The sequence below is a fragment of the Epinephelus lanceolatus genome, chromosome 1 (assembly GCF_041903045.1).
Source record: "Epinephelus lanceolatus isolate andai-2023 chromosome 1, ASM4190304v1, whole genome shotgun sequence".
Classification (NCBI taxonomy): Eukaryota; Metazoa; Chordata; class Actinopteri; order Perciformes; family Serranidae; genus Epinephelus; species Epinephelus lanceolatus.
In genome coordinates, this window is record NC_135734.1 from 5,740,644 (window position 1) to 5,756,335 (window position 15,692).

Sequence of the window (15,692 nt, forward strand, 5' to 3'; positions counted from 1 at the left end):
GAAGGTGGACAGTATTCTAAGAAAAAACTGCTGCCACATACTAATAAGTAGAACTATTTCTGAAAAGAGCCAAGAGAAAGGAGTGCTGTGTTTTGAGTAACAAGCCCAACACCGACAGAGACAAGAGTTAGAATAGAAGATTGGTTTCATATAATGGAGCATGAGCTGTCTCCCTGTCTCTCTCTCACACACAAACATGCACACTGACAAGAAGTATCTTTTAATAAGCTGTTTTAGACAGCTTCTCCTTTTGTTCAGTAAGTTTTCTGTGCCTTTTCTTCGCTGTCACCCACAAGATAGTTTGTTTTTGGCAGAACTGTAATTATGTTTTTTCCGAGCATTAGTGTGAGAATTAGATTTCTGCTAATTGCATCAAAAAGTGCCTCGAGCCAAAACTGCCAATGTGTTCAGACAGCCCACACACTACAAGCTGGTGACAATATGCGTGTTGCAGGGAGGGTGCTTGTTTCCTTTGCTTATTGAGAGACAGCTACACTACTGTCCAAGGAGACTGTAAGAGGAGGAAGTGGGCAGTAAACTGGGACCTGGAACCATATGGAAGATCTCCAACAGTGGCTGCGCTCCAAGCTGGCAACCCAGGCTTAAAGAAAGCTCCTCTGCTCTTCAATCAGCTCAGATTTATAAAAATAAAGAGCAGCGGAAAGTACATTCACAGCCAAACGTGCCTCTGTTGCTGCTGTAATCTACAGCAAAAGGCCCCGGAAGTTCCACGGGAAAAAGGAGAAAAGCTTTGGCCCGCTGCTAAGATAGAGAGGCAGGGGAAATAGAATTTAGGATGCTCCCAGATAAACTTTTATCTTCTCACAGAGGCAAGAGGCATTTTAAGATGTATTTCAACTGTGATGTCTGTGCTTAGTTGGAGGCTTGAGAGTTTATCCTGCACAGTTTCTAAATCTGTGATAGGATTACTGTTCTATCGCTCCAGGCAACCTAATATTTTCCTAACAACTCACTCTGAAGTTAAAAAGGTGTCCTCTATGAGCACACCTGCAACTTGTTTTAGTCAATCACTGTCAGTCACGCTGAAAATGGTAAATCCTGGGATTTAGACGCAATCCGATTTTCAATTTTGATATAAAGAACAATAAAAATTAAAGCTGCAAGCAGTGATGAACGAGCCCTCGGCTGAAGCGACACTTCATGCAGGACTGAGATGGCACATCCTTCATACAGTGCTGGAAAGACTATTTCACATTTTGTACCATTTCCTCTTTCCACGAGAGGGAGTTGGAGAAGGCACTAATGATATGTCATGTTCTTATACATGAAATATAGACCACAGCTTGTAAATGTCAGGTAATTCAGAAAATAAGTGTCTGAAAAGACGTACTTCCTGTTGCTGCTAGGAGGCACTGTACTCCTCACTGAATATAGACCTGTTCAGGGCGGAACTGTCATCAATCCTGTAAACTTTGGGGAAGGTTGGACCATGTATGCTGGAGTTACAAACCACTTCCTGTTGCATGGCAACACATGGAAGTTTAACGCCTTGCCAAGGTCCCGGGTTTGACGAAAACTCAAGCCTGTTATAACTTTTCTTCTTCAAGGTCTTTAAGCGGGACAGACCAAGGTTTGAAGTTGATCGGATAAAATCTCTAGGACTAGTTCGTTAACTTATGACCCCTGGAAATGGGCAAAAATGCACCAAAACTGCACAGTAAATTTAAAATGGCACACATCCTGTTGGGTTTAGAGTATGGGTCCCAGACACCTTCTTTGTACGTCTTGGGATGTTACATATGCCCACCAAGTTTCATACACGAAGGTGAAAGCAGCTTCAGGGGCTGTTTTTTGTTTTTGTTTTTTTTTTTTCAAAATTTTGTAGGGGGCGCTACAGAGCCATTTTTTGGCACCCGAGCATGAGGCCCTGAAAATATCAAATGTTTTGCCAGATATCATATATCTGTTTCAAAAAGTTTCATGAGTTTTTGAGTATGTTAAGCCTAATGATGCATAGTGAAATAGGATTAAAGAGGCTGTAATAATGACTAGGTATTACATACACAAATTCATAAACTACACAGAGCGGTTCACACTGTCACCTCACAGCAAAAGGGCTGTTATAACCCACTGGCCAGCTGGGGAGTTTACACGTTTTCCCTCTGTCAGCGTGGGTTTTCTCCAGGCTCTCCAGCTTCCTCCTCCCACAGTCCAAAGATATGGAGTTTAGGTTAACTGATGACTTTAAATTACATGCAGGTTTGAATATATATATATATATATATATACATACATACATACATATATATATATATATATATATATATATATATATATATATATATATATATATATATATATGTATATATATGTATGTATGTATGTATATATATATATATATATATATATATATATATATATATATATATGTATATATATGTATGTATGTATGTATATATATATATATATATATATATATATATATATATATATATGTATATATATGTATGTATGTATGTATATATATATATATATATATAGTATACTACCTACAAATGTCCACTCTGAAACATAATGGAACTGTGCAGAGGTGCCGACTGCATTCTCTTTCATATGCACATACATACGCAAGCAAGGAAGTGAGCAAGAGAGGAGAGATTGATTCATGTTTTTTTACTTTACACACTTTACTTTACACAAGCCTCCCGCACACATTTTTAAATACCAGCCAACAGGCTGTTTACACAGTCATCCTTGCAGCTCTCATATGGCAACAACAACATTGTGATTAATGGTGGATGGGTTGCGGGTGGGTGAAATAATACATCATTAATGAGGAAAATATTAATGACATTCTCTAAAGTGTAAACATAGGGTGCAGAGCTGCAGAGCTGCCGTCCGCTGCTGCTGTGTGTCACATTAAGAGAGATGCTGTGTGCGTTTACACATGAAGGCTTTAGATTAAAAACAGCAGCAGCACTGGCAGACTGTGATATGAATCCTCTGTCACATAGTGTTGTCAAGATACTGGAATTTCTAACTTCTGTACAATACTTTGAACAATATCCATATTTAATACCATTTTACATGTTGGAAAAATTGACATTGAGGGCATTGCCTTTAAGTTAAGTTAAGCCTTTTCCTGACAATGTGGACTATATAACTATTTGCTCTTAACGGTCATTTCTTTAGCACAAGTGTTTCTGACTTATCTGTCATTTGACACTGTTGTAATTATGGGTTTTGTGCAGAGGAGTTGTCTAGGTTGTGTTGACTGAAAAAAATACATTCATGAATAACTCAGTGAATATACACAGTACTTTGCAATTATGTAATTCGGCCTGTTTTTAACATGTGTGGCCAACTTTTATCTTCAGTATATTTAAATTAGCCCCTGACCTTACGCAGGATAAGCAGGAATGTATGAAGGATGTTTAAATTGCATTAAAAACATTTTGTTTTTGTTTGTTTTGTCAAATACCATCTGTCTTACTGATCTATCAGCCATGTCCTTTATCTTGTCATTTCTTTTAAAAATTGTCTTCAAGCTGAAGAAGAAAGATAAAAAAAGAAAGATGAAGATAAGCATTTAAAGGACATTAGTTTTCTAAGTCATCACTTGTTAATCTTTAACATTGATTGACCTGCTGCTTTTAACAAATTACAAAAAGTAATTTATTTTATCAAAGGAAGCACTCTTCTTTATACATCATCATTTTGAATTTTTGGGAACATGAACATGGAGATTAACAGTAACACCAAAATGAATAGCACAACAGAAAGAAGATGTTTGCATGTCACATTTGTATGTTGTAAACATATGATGTCAACATTTCTAAAGTGATTTAGTTTATGAGCTGACGTTGTCATCAGGAGGTGGAGGGGATGGTGGATGGTGTGACACCTAGATGTGAAGCCTGCCAAGCTGCAGACCACTGTTCGAGACTAACAAACACTGGTTGTTTTCTGGGGACAACCTTGAGGTGTTTCCACTGATGTTTGTGGCACCAAACCTGAGGAGTATTCCATCAACGTAGCTAAGAATATCCAGACTAAGGTGTAATCTTGAAGTTTGACTAAACGTCAACTCCCAATCTAGCGCCAACCCGTTCCATCAAGTGAAATCAGCTGGCTCCAACTGACACCAATTCAAGTCTCACCTGTTAAGCCTCAACTCATGCACGCGTCCAGGGAAAATAAAAAGCCCACACTAGTTGAGTGTCTAAAATGTTGCAAAATTTCAAAAAAGCAAAGTAAAGAGCGAGCGGAGGCTTTTTCTGCAGTGGAGCAAACACTCCTTATGGAAGTGTATGAGGACTATAAGGACATAATTAAGAAAAAGCCAATACTGCAGCGATTAATGAAGCAAGGGAGTTGGCGTGGCAGAATATTGCCGACAGGCTAAATGCGTAAGTGACAAAGAAAATTCAGCATTTCAGCATAATATCATGTTATATAAATCCCGCGTCAAAGGGACAAAATATATGTAGATAAGAACACCTATTAAATCTAACAATTCAAGTATGCCTAATGAAATCAACCAAATGTGTAAATTAATTTTAGTCACAGACTATTTATCACATTTATCTACTGATTCCTATGTAAATTTCAGATGATGCATTTAATCAAACTATTTTATGTGAATCATCACATTTATCACGTAACTGATTGTAGATTATGACATTTCCGAAATGATCAGTTTATAGGAAATAATCACATTACATTTATCTATTGATTGTAGAAAATGACATTTAGCAAATCCATCAATTCAGTGGAGATGAGGAAATCTATGAAGTGAATGCAGGTGACAGTGAATCAGTTATCTATTTCTCATCAATTGTAAGCTCTATCCCTTATCATATCAAAATAAGGAAAATTCCCTTAAATGTATGGAATGTGCTATAGGATGAGGAACAGACAAACCACAACGGTGTGCGTCCCATTTTCATCCCTCACCGTTTTTACCTCTCTGCAAACACTTGCCTTACTTAGCCTTTCAGCATCACCAACACTATACAGGAATGTACCGCTAGCAAAGAACCTCATTGCAATACAGACTGACTGCACAGTGGTCAGAGACGGGCTGCGGCGTGTGACCTTTATAATGTGTGGTTCCAGCAAACTGCATAGATACACTATGCTTTGCCTGCTGAACCGGTATCTCTCCCACAGATAGGAGTCTGTCTGTATCAGTGGGTTGGTCCTGTCCTGGAAGACCCTTGGGGCTGGTGGTGGTTGGAAAGCCCTCTGGACAATGTGGGCCTCCTCATCAACAGGATCCTTGATGAAGGGGCATGCCATTATTTCCTAATTTACTCTCTCTTGCCCTGTCTCTGTGTCTCTCTCTGGGTGTGTTCCTCTCCTTCTCTTGGATGCATTCTTTATATGGCCATTGTCAGTTGACCTTAATTGGCTGTGACTTCACTAGCCAATTGGAAACAGAGTGGGGTGGGGATGGGAGGGCAATCACATATTCATGAACAATCTTTTTTTTTTAATGCCTCAGTTTCATTTTATTATAGTTTTGTTCTTATTAGTTTGATTTTGGCTGGTTTTTTAATTGTTAATGTTTTTTGATTAATTATGTTATATATTTTATGATCTACATATTATTTTATCATTACATGACAGTTGTGAGTGTGTAAAAGCACTGGCAAACTGTCTTTTAGGTGTCTGTTCTTGTCTATTGAACATTTTTTGATCATAGATGGAGATAATCCTCACCTTAATCTTGCTACAGACCAGGATTGCCTGGCAGCATAAGTTACCATGGTTACTAGGCTGGGATTCAGGTTAACCACCTTGATGGAGTTGTGGCTCAGGTTTATGGAACGGAAACCAGAGTTTAGCTCGATGTATCAGGCTTAGCCAGAACCATAGTTTCCATGGTTACCGATGTGAGGCTAATCCATCAAAGCCACTTTGATGGAACAGAACTCTGACTCACATTAGCCACACTTGGCCATTTAAGCCTGGATTTGCCTTTAGCCTGCTTGATGGAATACCCCCCTGGGTGTTTTAGCGGCATGCAGCAGCATTCTCCAGCTGCATTTTTTGGCACCAAGCCTGTTTTTTTTTTGACCGACATGTTGCGGCATTTCCAGGAGCTTTTGTGCCACTATATGTGAATGTTTCTTGGTTTTGTGCCTAAAGCTAACAACACCTTCACCACAGTGTTGTTGAAAAACATAAAATATATCTGCTACAAACTAAGATACAAATGTAACATAATGCAATCGGGTTGAGCTGCAGCCCAATCACACTTTTACATGTTAAAAACAACTCACTGTTCCCGTTTGTTTGTTACACTGGCTGCTGGTAAGCATCAAACAGCTGTGATTACAGTGACATGCAGCAGAGCCATACACCTGCAAACTGATCCATACTGCTCCATGGGTGCATCAACCACCTCTTTACAGTGTGTGTCTGCATGCAAGTGTGCTGGGTGTGTGTGCATACAACTCTGCTGAAAGCATTCTCTCCCTGTGAGACTGATTGAGGCTCACTGAGATCTATGTGTATGTGTTTGGATCCCCACTGAGGTGAGACTGATTGTCTTTGATAGCACAAAGCACAAATTACTGCAAGAGAGCGTGAGAGACACTGAAACAGAGAGCAGAGAGAGAGAGAGAGAGAGATGAGGTATTCTATATGTTTACACAGCCGCAGTGTTCCAGGCCGACCTCCCAAAGCATCTCAGATGGTTTTCCAATTTATGAATTCCTATATTTGGCTGCTCAGGCTTCACAGAAGGGCTTAGTTTTTATTACATTCTGTTTGCTATAAAACACTCTGATCAGTATGACCATCATAGGACATTTTAGTCAACGCCTGCTTAGACTCTCTACAGTTCTGACCTTACTAGAGGAAAGCACAGGCCATTTTTTACATGTTGGTTTGTTTGGGTTGTCTCAAATGTGCCGAGAATGACAGATACCTTTTAAAGAATTGCTGTTATTTTCAACCTTGGCCTTGTTTTTGAAGATTTTATTGCCATTTTCTACAGTGGCAAGTTTATAGTTTAGTTTATACTATAGTTTATAGTTTTATCAGTGACTTCGGTGTTCCTCTGATTCCTCTGCTTTCTAATACACACTCAGCCAAATGCCAAAGCATTCCATTGTTATTATTATCATCATTATTATTAAGGTCTTTATATTATTGTGTATCTTCCCAGTAGTGTTCCTTATGTATTCAAATCCCAACATCCAAATTCTGGTAGAAGTATGTATGATTTAGCATCAAAATGCTTTTTTCCCAGGCCATCTTAAAAACATTTTCCCTTATGACCTGACATAGGTTTCTGTATGATGACGTAGCAACATATAAACCCCTCAGCCCGCCAAATGTGCCCTTTTGTAACTGAGTATTGTGTGTTATCGATCTTTCATGTGGTTCCATTGGCTTCATCACAAGGTAAATGGTAGATGGACCTGCATTTGTATAGAGCCTTTCTAGTCATCCGACCACTCAAAGCGCTTTTTACACTGTTAGTCACATTCACCCATTCACACACACATTCATACACTGGTGGCCAAGACTACCATCCAAGGTGCCACCTGCTACTCAGTTTTTTTTTTTTAGTCACTCACACACCGATGGAAGCATCATCAGGAGCAATTTGGGGTTCAGTATCTTGCTCAAGGAGACTTCCGCATGCAGACGGGAGGACCCGGGGATCAAACTGATCTTCTGATTGGTGGACGACCCGCTCTACCTCTGAGCCACAGCTGCCCCAGGTGACCTCCAGCAAACACTGGGGTGGTTTGTAGCCAATTGTGAGGAGGTCGGAATGAGAGTCAGCTCCTCCAAGTCTGAGGTCACGGTTCTCTGCCAGAAAACAGTGGATTGCTCTCTCTGGGTTGGGAGAGTTGCTGCCTCAAGTGAGTGAGTTCAAGTATCCTGGAGTCTTGTTTTTGAGTAAGGGTAAAATGGAGCGTAAGATGGAATAGGCAGTAGCATGGTGTCTGCAGTGATACGGGTGCTGTGTCAGACTGTTGTGGTAAAGAGGGAGCTGAGCCAGAAGGCAAAGCTTTCAATTTACCGGCCTATCTACTTCCCAACCCTCACCTACGGTCATGAGCTATAGGGAGTGACCACAAGAATAAGATGACAGATACAAGTGGCTGAAATGAGTTTCCTCTGTAGGGTTGCTGGGTTCAGCCTTAGAGATAGGGTGAGGAGCTTAGACATCCAGAGCAAGCTTGAAGTAGAGCTGCTGCTCCTTTGCAACAAAAGGGGAAAATTGAGGTGGTTCGGGCATCTGATCAGGATCTTCCTGGGTGCCTCCCCTTAAAGGTTTTCTGGGCCATGGACAAGTGGATGAAAATGGAAGGATAGATGGATGACGAACAATTAGCCAACAGCAAGTACTTCGTACTAGCTGTACCAGCTCCCTCGCAATCTCCCTCCAGCCAGCTGCCACTTTATTTTTCGGTTTTTGTAGTGAAATAAGAAGGTACCCGTATTCTTCATTTCAACTTCATGAATGAGCCATTCCTCATCCAATGTGACACTTTCAAAGTGAGTGACAGGAATAAAAAGAAAATTGGTGTTCGATAAAAGTTCAGTTCATCGTATATGAATACTGCCATACTGGTGCAGTTTGAGTTTTCTATAGAGACTAACTCTGCCACGTGACATCTCTGAAATTTGATATCCTTCACATTGCTGTGCTTAGCTCATGGCCTGCCAGACACAAATGGCTTCACTAGTCCATTTATAAACAAATATAATACAGTGTTAATTACATTGTCATATTTTTTATTGCTTATGCTATATGAGATGGATTTAGCAGCATGACGCTGTCAGCACGGGTTGGTGGTGTATGTTACTTTTTAATTTGCCAAAATGTGTCATAATGACAAATGCCGGGTCAGCCAGTTTGCATAAAATCAAACTGGTTTAACCTCGTAAACTCAGCCGGACCAGCAAAACCGGAAATCGACCCAGGTCTTCTGTGGATGCCACACTTTAAAAGTACAGTTTGTGAAATAAACTGAAATGAACTACAGAATGCATTTCTCACTTGAGTTGAGTGTATTACTGTGATTGCACTGTATAAGTGTTAATTTTGACATTCAAATTTTCAGATTGCAGGCACTGCTGGAGTAGCACATTTGTTTACTGTTTATGCACAGTCCTGATGGCAGATATTGTTGCAGCTTGAAAAATATTTCTTTGTATCCTGATTATAATCACCACTGGGAGATGGAAATGTGAAGGTTTTTCCAGTAAGCAGTTTGTATTTTACACATACTGTAAATGCAACATTGTGGCTGTAGGCTTTCGGGCTGTTCTCAAAAACTGTACATTTTCCTACAAAAAGTAATGCACCCAAGTAACCCATGTATTTTGAAAGGCTGCAATCAAGTAACCAATGCGCCGACAGGAGTAAATAAGGAAGCAGTCCCGAGCGGTCCTGTAAGGGGCAGTACACATGACGTATTTTTTGCACCCTCAAATTAATTGTTTTCAATGTAGACGCGCGGCAGGCATGCTCAAACGCCAGAGCGATGCAAGCATTCCCAAGCGCCTATTTTTCAGGTTGCAACGGCTGCACCGCCAAATAAACTGAGGTCAACTATTGGAACACAGCCCACCGTAAATATCAGTCTGTGATAAATATGGAGAAAAGTTGATCATTCTAGTGCAGGGCTGCCAGAGTTTAACATCTGTCCCACAGCCAATTGGCCTACACACAAACCACATTTAGTAACCTTAAATGCAATCTGCCACAATGCTCTTGAAAGCTGGCATAGAAAAGGCACAAGAGTAGCACCCAGCACCTGACCTCACATTTTACCAAGCGGTTAAAGACAGCATGCGTATGACCCCCAGGGAGGCAGGTTGGGGTGGTGAATGGGTCACAAAATTGCAGACTCTCCCCCAAGACCTTCCCTTGTGTTTGGATTTGCTTGACTTTTGAATCATTTTAAAGTATGTCCCCACCATATTTCTTTTCCTAAACCTAACCTCAGTAACTTGTCTACACCTAACCTCCATAATTTTACATTATTAGGTAATTGTACGTTAAGAACATAACGTCATGCATGTGGTGCTAATTCATAAGATATTATACTAACTGTTGTGTGAACACTTTGGATGTTATACAAACCGTTCATTGAGGATATGTTATGGTTTTAAAAACATTTCAAGAGAGGCTCATCTGACTTAACACTAAATTGAAACTGTGTAATAAATAGTGAAATTGTTATCATTTTTAGAAGGGTGAAAATAACCAACATCAAATACAATTTTAAAAAGCCATCAATATATAGACACAACCATGCCTTCAAAACACTCTACTATATGCCACTGCTCAGTACTACTACTTTGAGTGCTAATAGTACCAATATCACATACCCATGAACACCACCACAAACAACAGGACGAACAACAGGTGACTGTGTTCACTGTTGATGGAATTTAGCCATGTACTGTATCATAGAAGGCAGCATACCTGTCTAAGTCCATCTACAGATGTCAGGACCACCTTACTTTTTGTGGGTTGCCAAGCGATGCATAAACTGTCTGATCAACCCAGTCATCACTTTAATCTTTAAAAACTGACGAGTTGAATACATGAATTCTGCATCTGAAAACAAAACAACCATTTCATCTGAAGTTTAAGAAGTTAAAGTGAACATTTAATGACGTTACTCACCTCTCTCCACTCCTTGGTGCCTAGGCCTTGCACGTACAACACCACCACTGAGAAGACAAACAAACAATGCCTAAGTTACATTTCAAGGCACAGCACACATCATGGATGCACATAATCATAGGTGCAGCACTGCAGTACAGCTTGTAATTTTTTTAGTAAATCTAATGACTAGCATCTACACAAAAGCTAAAATAACTATAGAATAAAAAAATTAGAAATGCATAAATATTCATAAAATGTACAATTACATCAAACTCTGTATGCATGAAATATGAATGAGAGTAGTACAACAAAAGATTAAACTTTGATTGTGACTGCAAGGAAATTGGTGTTGCTGCAGAACAATAATAGGGTACTGAAGGGAAAAAATCCAATTTAAATAATAATTGAAATTAAGTCATTGAATGAGTGAGATATAAAAAAATCTACTGTAAAAAATATATCATCAAAGACTCTAATCTGAATCTCTTCCCAGTGTCTTGATGCAGAAAGTTGACTTATTTATTGAATACAAAATGATCTCTTTATTTAAAGAAAACTGTGGACTGGGTGGACTCAACCACAGTGTTTTTGTATCACAGGAAGTGAAACCCTGAACAACACCTTAAAGCTGCCCTGTGGACTTTTCTTGCAAATAAATGGAAACAGTAATGGACTTAATATTTTTTGACCACCTCTCTAGTATTCAACCATTCAAGGCATCTTTACTCTACAAAACCACATTCACACACACACACATTCACACACTGGTGGCCAAGACCACCATACAAGGTGCCACCAGCTCATGCGCTCACACGTAAATAACAGAGCCATCAGGAGCAATTTGGGGTTCAGGATCAGGGGATCAAACCTCTGATCTGGCTCTACCTCTTGAGCCACACCCACCAAAAACATCACATAAAGTGTTACCCACATGCATTGGGCCTCATTTATGTGCATAAAAATACATTATTGGGTGGGGCTGTGGCTTGGAAGATCAGTGGTTCAATCCCTGGCTCCTCCAGTCTGCATGTCGAAGTATCCTTGAGCAAAAAAATTTGAAAACAAATTTGGTCCACAAATACTGTTGCAGAGTGAGCACTTTTGACTTTCATTCTACTCTTTGGTTTACACAGCTACGTACATGATGCAGTGGCACAGAGGAGGAGAAACCTTTCACCATAAGGCTCTGAGATAATATTATCTTGTTTCCTATATGACATGAATGCAGCTGTCACACTGACTGTCCTGCTGAGCCTGTTTGAATTTTAAAACTTTATATGGAAAAAAACCCATCTAATATTCATATTAAACATCAGATTCTGATTTAACCAACATAATTATGAGTCGGGTACAGCATGTTAGCATGGGTAGAGCAAACAAAATGTCATGATTCTGTTACACCCTAAATCATGGTTGATGATGACATTTTTTTACATCAACATCCTTACTTTCCGCAATACCTGTGTATTGTAACTACACTATGGTTATGGGTTGGGAAAGGTTGTGGTTATGACAAATAGTTGCCAAATGGTTAAGGTACAGTTAGGGTGAGACATCTAAATAACACATTCTTACTCCCAATTTGTCACGTTTGTTCAATGGCCCTACACCTGCTAACAGCATGCATCTTTGATGATCCTATCACAAGTTGACATGTATGAGTGCAAGTATAAACGACCATCAAGCACATTATGTTTTGACTACTCAAACCATTTGCCAAGATGGTCTGGGACTCATTTAGCAAATTATCTCTTGTAGTGTAAACACTAATGCATCCTGATGCATCCCTGACAAGGATTATATCAGTGGAGGGCACGGTGGTTGTTTTGCCCATTTTACAATGAGTTGGAGGAGGTGTTACATGGCCGCCCATCGTCTTACCCTGTGGGAGGAGATGTGTTGAATTCTGTAGACAGCAATATCTCCAGCTACACAGACTCAACCACGATAGTGACATGCTATTAGGTAGCTAGCAAGAGTGCTGACATAATAACTGTGCATTAAGCCCTTTGACTTAAAGTGTAAGTGACGTAGTGACAAAATCGGAATACTAGTGGTCAGCTGGAGAAGCACGTTAGACACAGGTGTGAACAGCGATGTGTCTCAGCATTCCACTTGTGTTTGGAGCCCTGAAATGCATGTTAATACCAGGTGTAAACAGGCTCTCTGACACTTTACGTACCCATTTAGTGTGAGTTTTGGACTTAATGCATACAGTTTCCCAAACTTTCCCAAAACTTCTACCATAGGTTCACTTTGTTTGTAGCTTTACTTCCTTTGGTTTAGGAAACGATAGTACATGTTTAGGTTTAGAAAAAAACGTCATGATTTGACTTACAATAAGTCAGTTGTTACTAACGTAATGCCACGTGACATACATCACTAGATGTTATTAAAATAAGACTTTTGGTTTTATACAGGACATGAACAGTGTTCTCCTGAGTCAAAGTCCTGAGTCCTTAGTGTGTTTTGACCTCCTGTCCTATTTGTGAATTTTTTGCTCTTTTTGCTATGACAGATGCCCAGAGAGTCACAAAATGATGGCCCCTGGTGAGTCTCATACCAACGCTAAAGGGCACTTCAGTACATAGGTATCTGATACCTAGAGCCACTGCCCAGGAGCTGGTATTTGACAAGTTGAAGAAAAATACTTGATTACGGTTCCAAACAGTTAAAGATATGGAAAATACATACACTCTACATATATATGTATATATATATATATATATATATACAGTACAGGCCAAAAGTTTGGACACACCTTCTCATTCAATGCGTTTTCTTTATTTTCATGACTATTTACATTGTAGATTCTCACTGAAGGCATCAAAACTATGAATGAACACATGTGGAGTTATGTACTTAACAAAAAAAGGTGAAATAACTGAAAACATGTTTTATATTCTAGTTTCTTCAAAATAGCCACCCTTTGCTCTGATTACTGCTTTGTACACTCTTGGCATTCTCTCCATGAGCTTCAAGAGGTAGTCACCTGAAATGGTTTCCACTTCACAGGTGTGCCTTATCAGGGTTAATTAGTGGAATTTCTTGCTTTATCAATGGGGTTGGGACCATCAGTTGTGTTGTGCAGAAGTCAGGTTAATACACAGCCGACAGCCCTATTGGACAACTGTTAAAATTCATATTATGGCAAGAACCAATCAGCTAACTAAAGAAAAACGAGTGGCCATCATTACTTTAAGAAATGAAGGTCAGTCAGTCCGGAAAATTGCAAAAACTTTAAATGTGTCCCCAAGTGGAGTCGCAAAAACCATCAAGCGCTACAACGAAACTGGCACACATGAGGACCGACCCAGGAAAGGAAGACCAAGAGTCACCTCTGCTTCTGAGGATAAGTTCATCCGAGTCACCAGCCTCAGAAATCGCAAGTTAACAGCAGCTCAGATCAGAGACCAGATGAATGCCACACATAGTTCTAGCAGTAGACCCATCTCTAGAACAACTGTTAAGAGGAGACTGCGCCAATCAGGCCTTCATGGTCAAATAGCTGCTAGGAAACCACTGCTAAGGAGAGGTAACAAGCAGAAGAGATTTGTTTGGGCCAAGAAACACAAGGAATGGACATTAGACCAGTGGAAATCTGTGCTTTGGTCTGATGAGTCCAAATTTGAGATCTTTGGTTCCAACCGCCGTGTCTTTGTGAGACGCAGAAAAGGTGAATGGATGGATTCCACATGCCTGGTTCCCACTGTGAAGCATGGAGGAGGAGGTGTGATGGTGTGGGGGTGTTTTGCTGGTGACACTGTTGGGGATTTATTCAAAATTGAAGGCACACTGAACCAGCATGGCTACCACAGCATCCTGTAGCGACATGCCATCCCATCCGGTTTGCGTTTAGTTGGACAATCATTTATTTTTCAACAGGACAATGACCCCAAACACACCTCCAGGCTGTGTAAGGGCTATTTGACCAAGAAGGAGAGTGATGAAGTGCTGCAGCAGATGACCTGGCCTCCACAGTCACCGGACCTGAACCCAATCGAGATGGTTTGGGGTGAGCTGGACCGCAGAGTGAAGGCAAAGGGGCCAACAAGTGCTAAACACCTCTGGGAACTCCTTCAAGACTGTTGGAAAACCATTTCAGGTGACTACCTCTTGAAGCTCATGGAGAGAATGCCAAGAGTGTGCAAAGCAGTAATCAGAGCAAAGGGTGGCTATTTTGAAGAAACTAGAATATAAAACATGTTTTCAGTTATTTCACCTGTTTTGTTAAGTACATAACTCCACATGTGTTCATTCATAGTTTTGATGCCTTCAGTGAGAATCTACAATGTAAATAGTCATGAAAATAAAGAAAACACATTGAATGAGAAGGTGTGTCCAAACTTTTGGCCTGTACTGTACATATATATATATATATATATATACAGTACCAATCAAAAGTTTAGACACACTTTCTGTACAGAGACTGCTGGTACAAATGGACTAGCAGGACTAAGCCCTGCCTATCTTTTACAATAAATACGAGAAAATTATTAAATTAAAGAAAATATTAAAATATTAGTTATTGAACCTTAGAACTGATTGTTTTTGGTGGAACCTATAGGCTAGCAGCAACAGCACTAAAATAGTCACAAAAATGCGGGATTTATCAAAATGGGCTGATTTTTTACAGCCCATACTTCTAGAATCAGCTTCCAATCATTGTTGTCACATCGTGAGTGACAGGTGTCGTGACAAGCCCCCTTGATTTACTGTCCAGTTGGACTAAATTAATTCAGCCCAGGCCACTGACTTTTGGCCAGTGACCGTGCGTGGAAGTACAGTGAGGGCCTGCCCGCTGTTACTGTAGTGGGAGAGTGAGCATTGAGTCTTGTGAATTGCGTTAGCATCATGCTGAACGAGGTGGATTATTTTAAATGCTGTCTATCGAGCAGGACCTCATCCAAAAATCATCAGACTTAAATGACTTGGTGATTAACCTGTTTGCATCCCATAAAGGCTGTCGATGTGAGCTTCTCTCCAAATAAGGTAGGCCCAAGTAGGACTGGGCGGTATTCGCGGTGACAGTAACTTACCGCAGTAAACATGAGCTGCAGTACTGCTTTTGTGGTTACCTTCA

At 40.1% G+C, this 15,692-nt stretch overlaps 1 protein-coding gene across 1 annotated transcript in view; it reads right to left on the reverse strand.

The window, feature by feature from the left end:
- Positions 1-15,692, reverse strand: part of LOC117256981 (copine-9-like) — a 351,865-nt gene that overhangs the window by 286,588 nt on the left and 49,585 nt on the right. Inside the window, exon 3 of the mRNA XM_033626735.2 lies at positions 10,628-10,674. Coding sequence (XP_033482626.1) covers positions 10,628-10,674 — 47 coding nt within the window. The remainder of the gene's footprint in view (positions 1-10,627; positions 10,675-15,692) is intronic.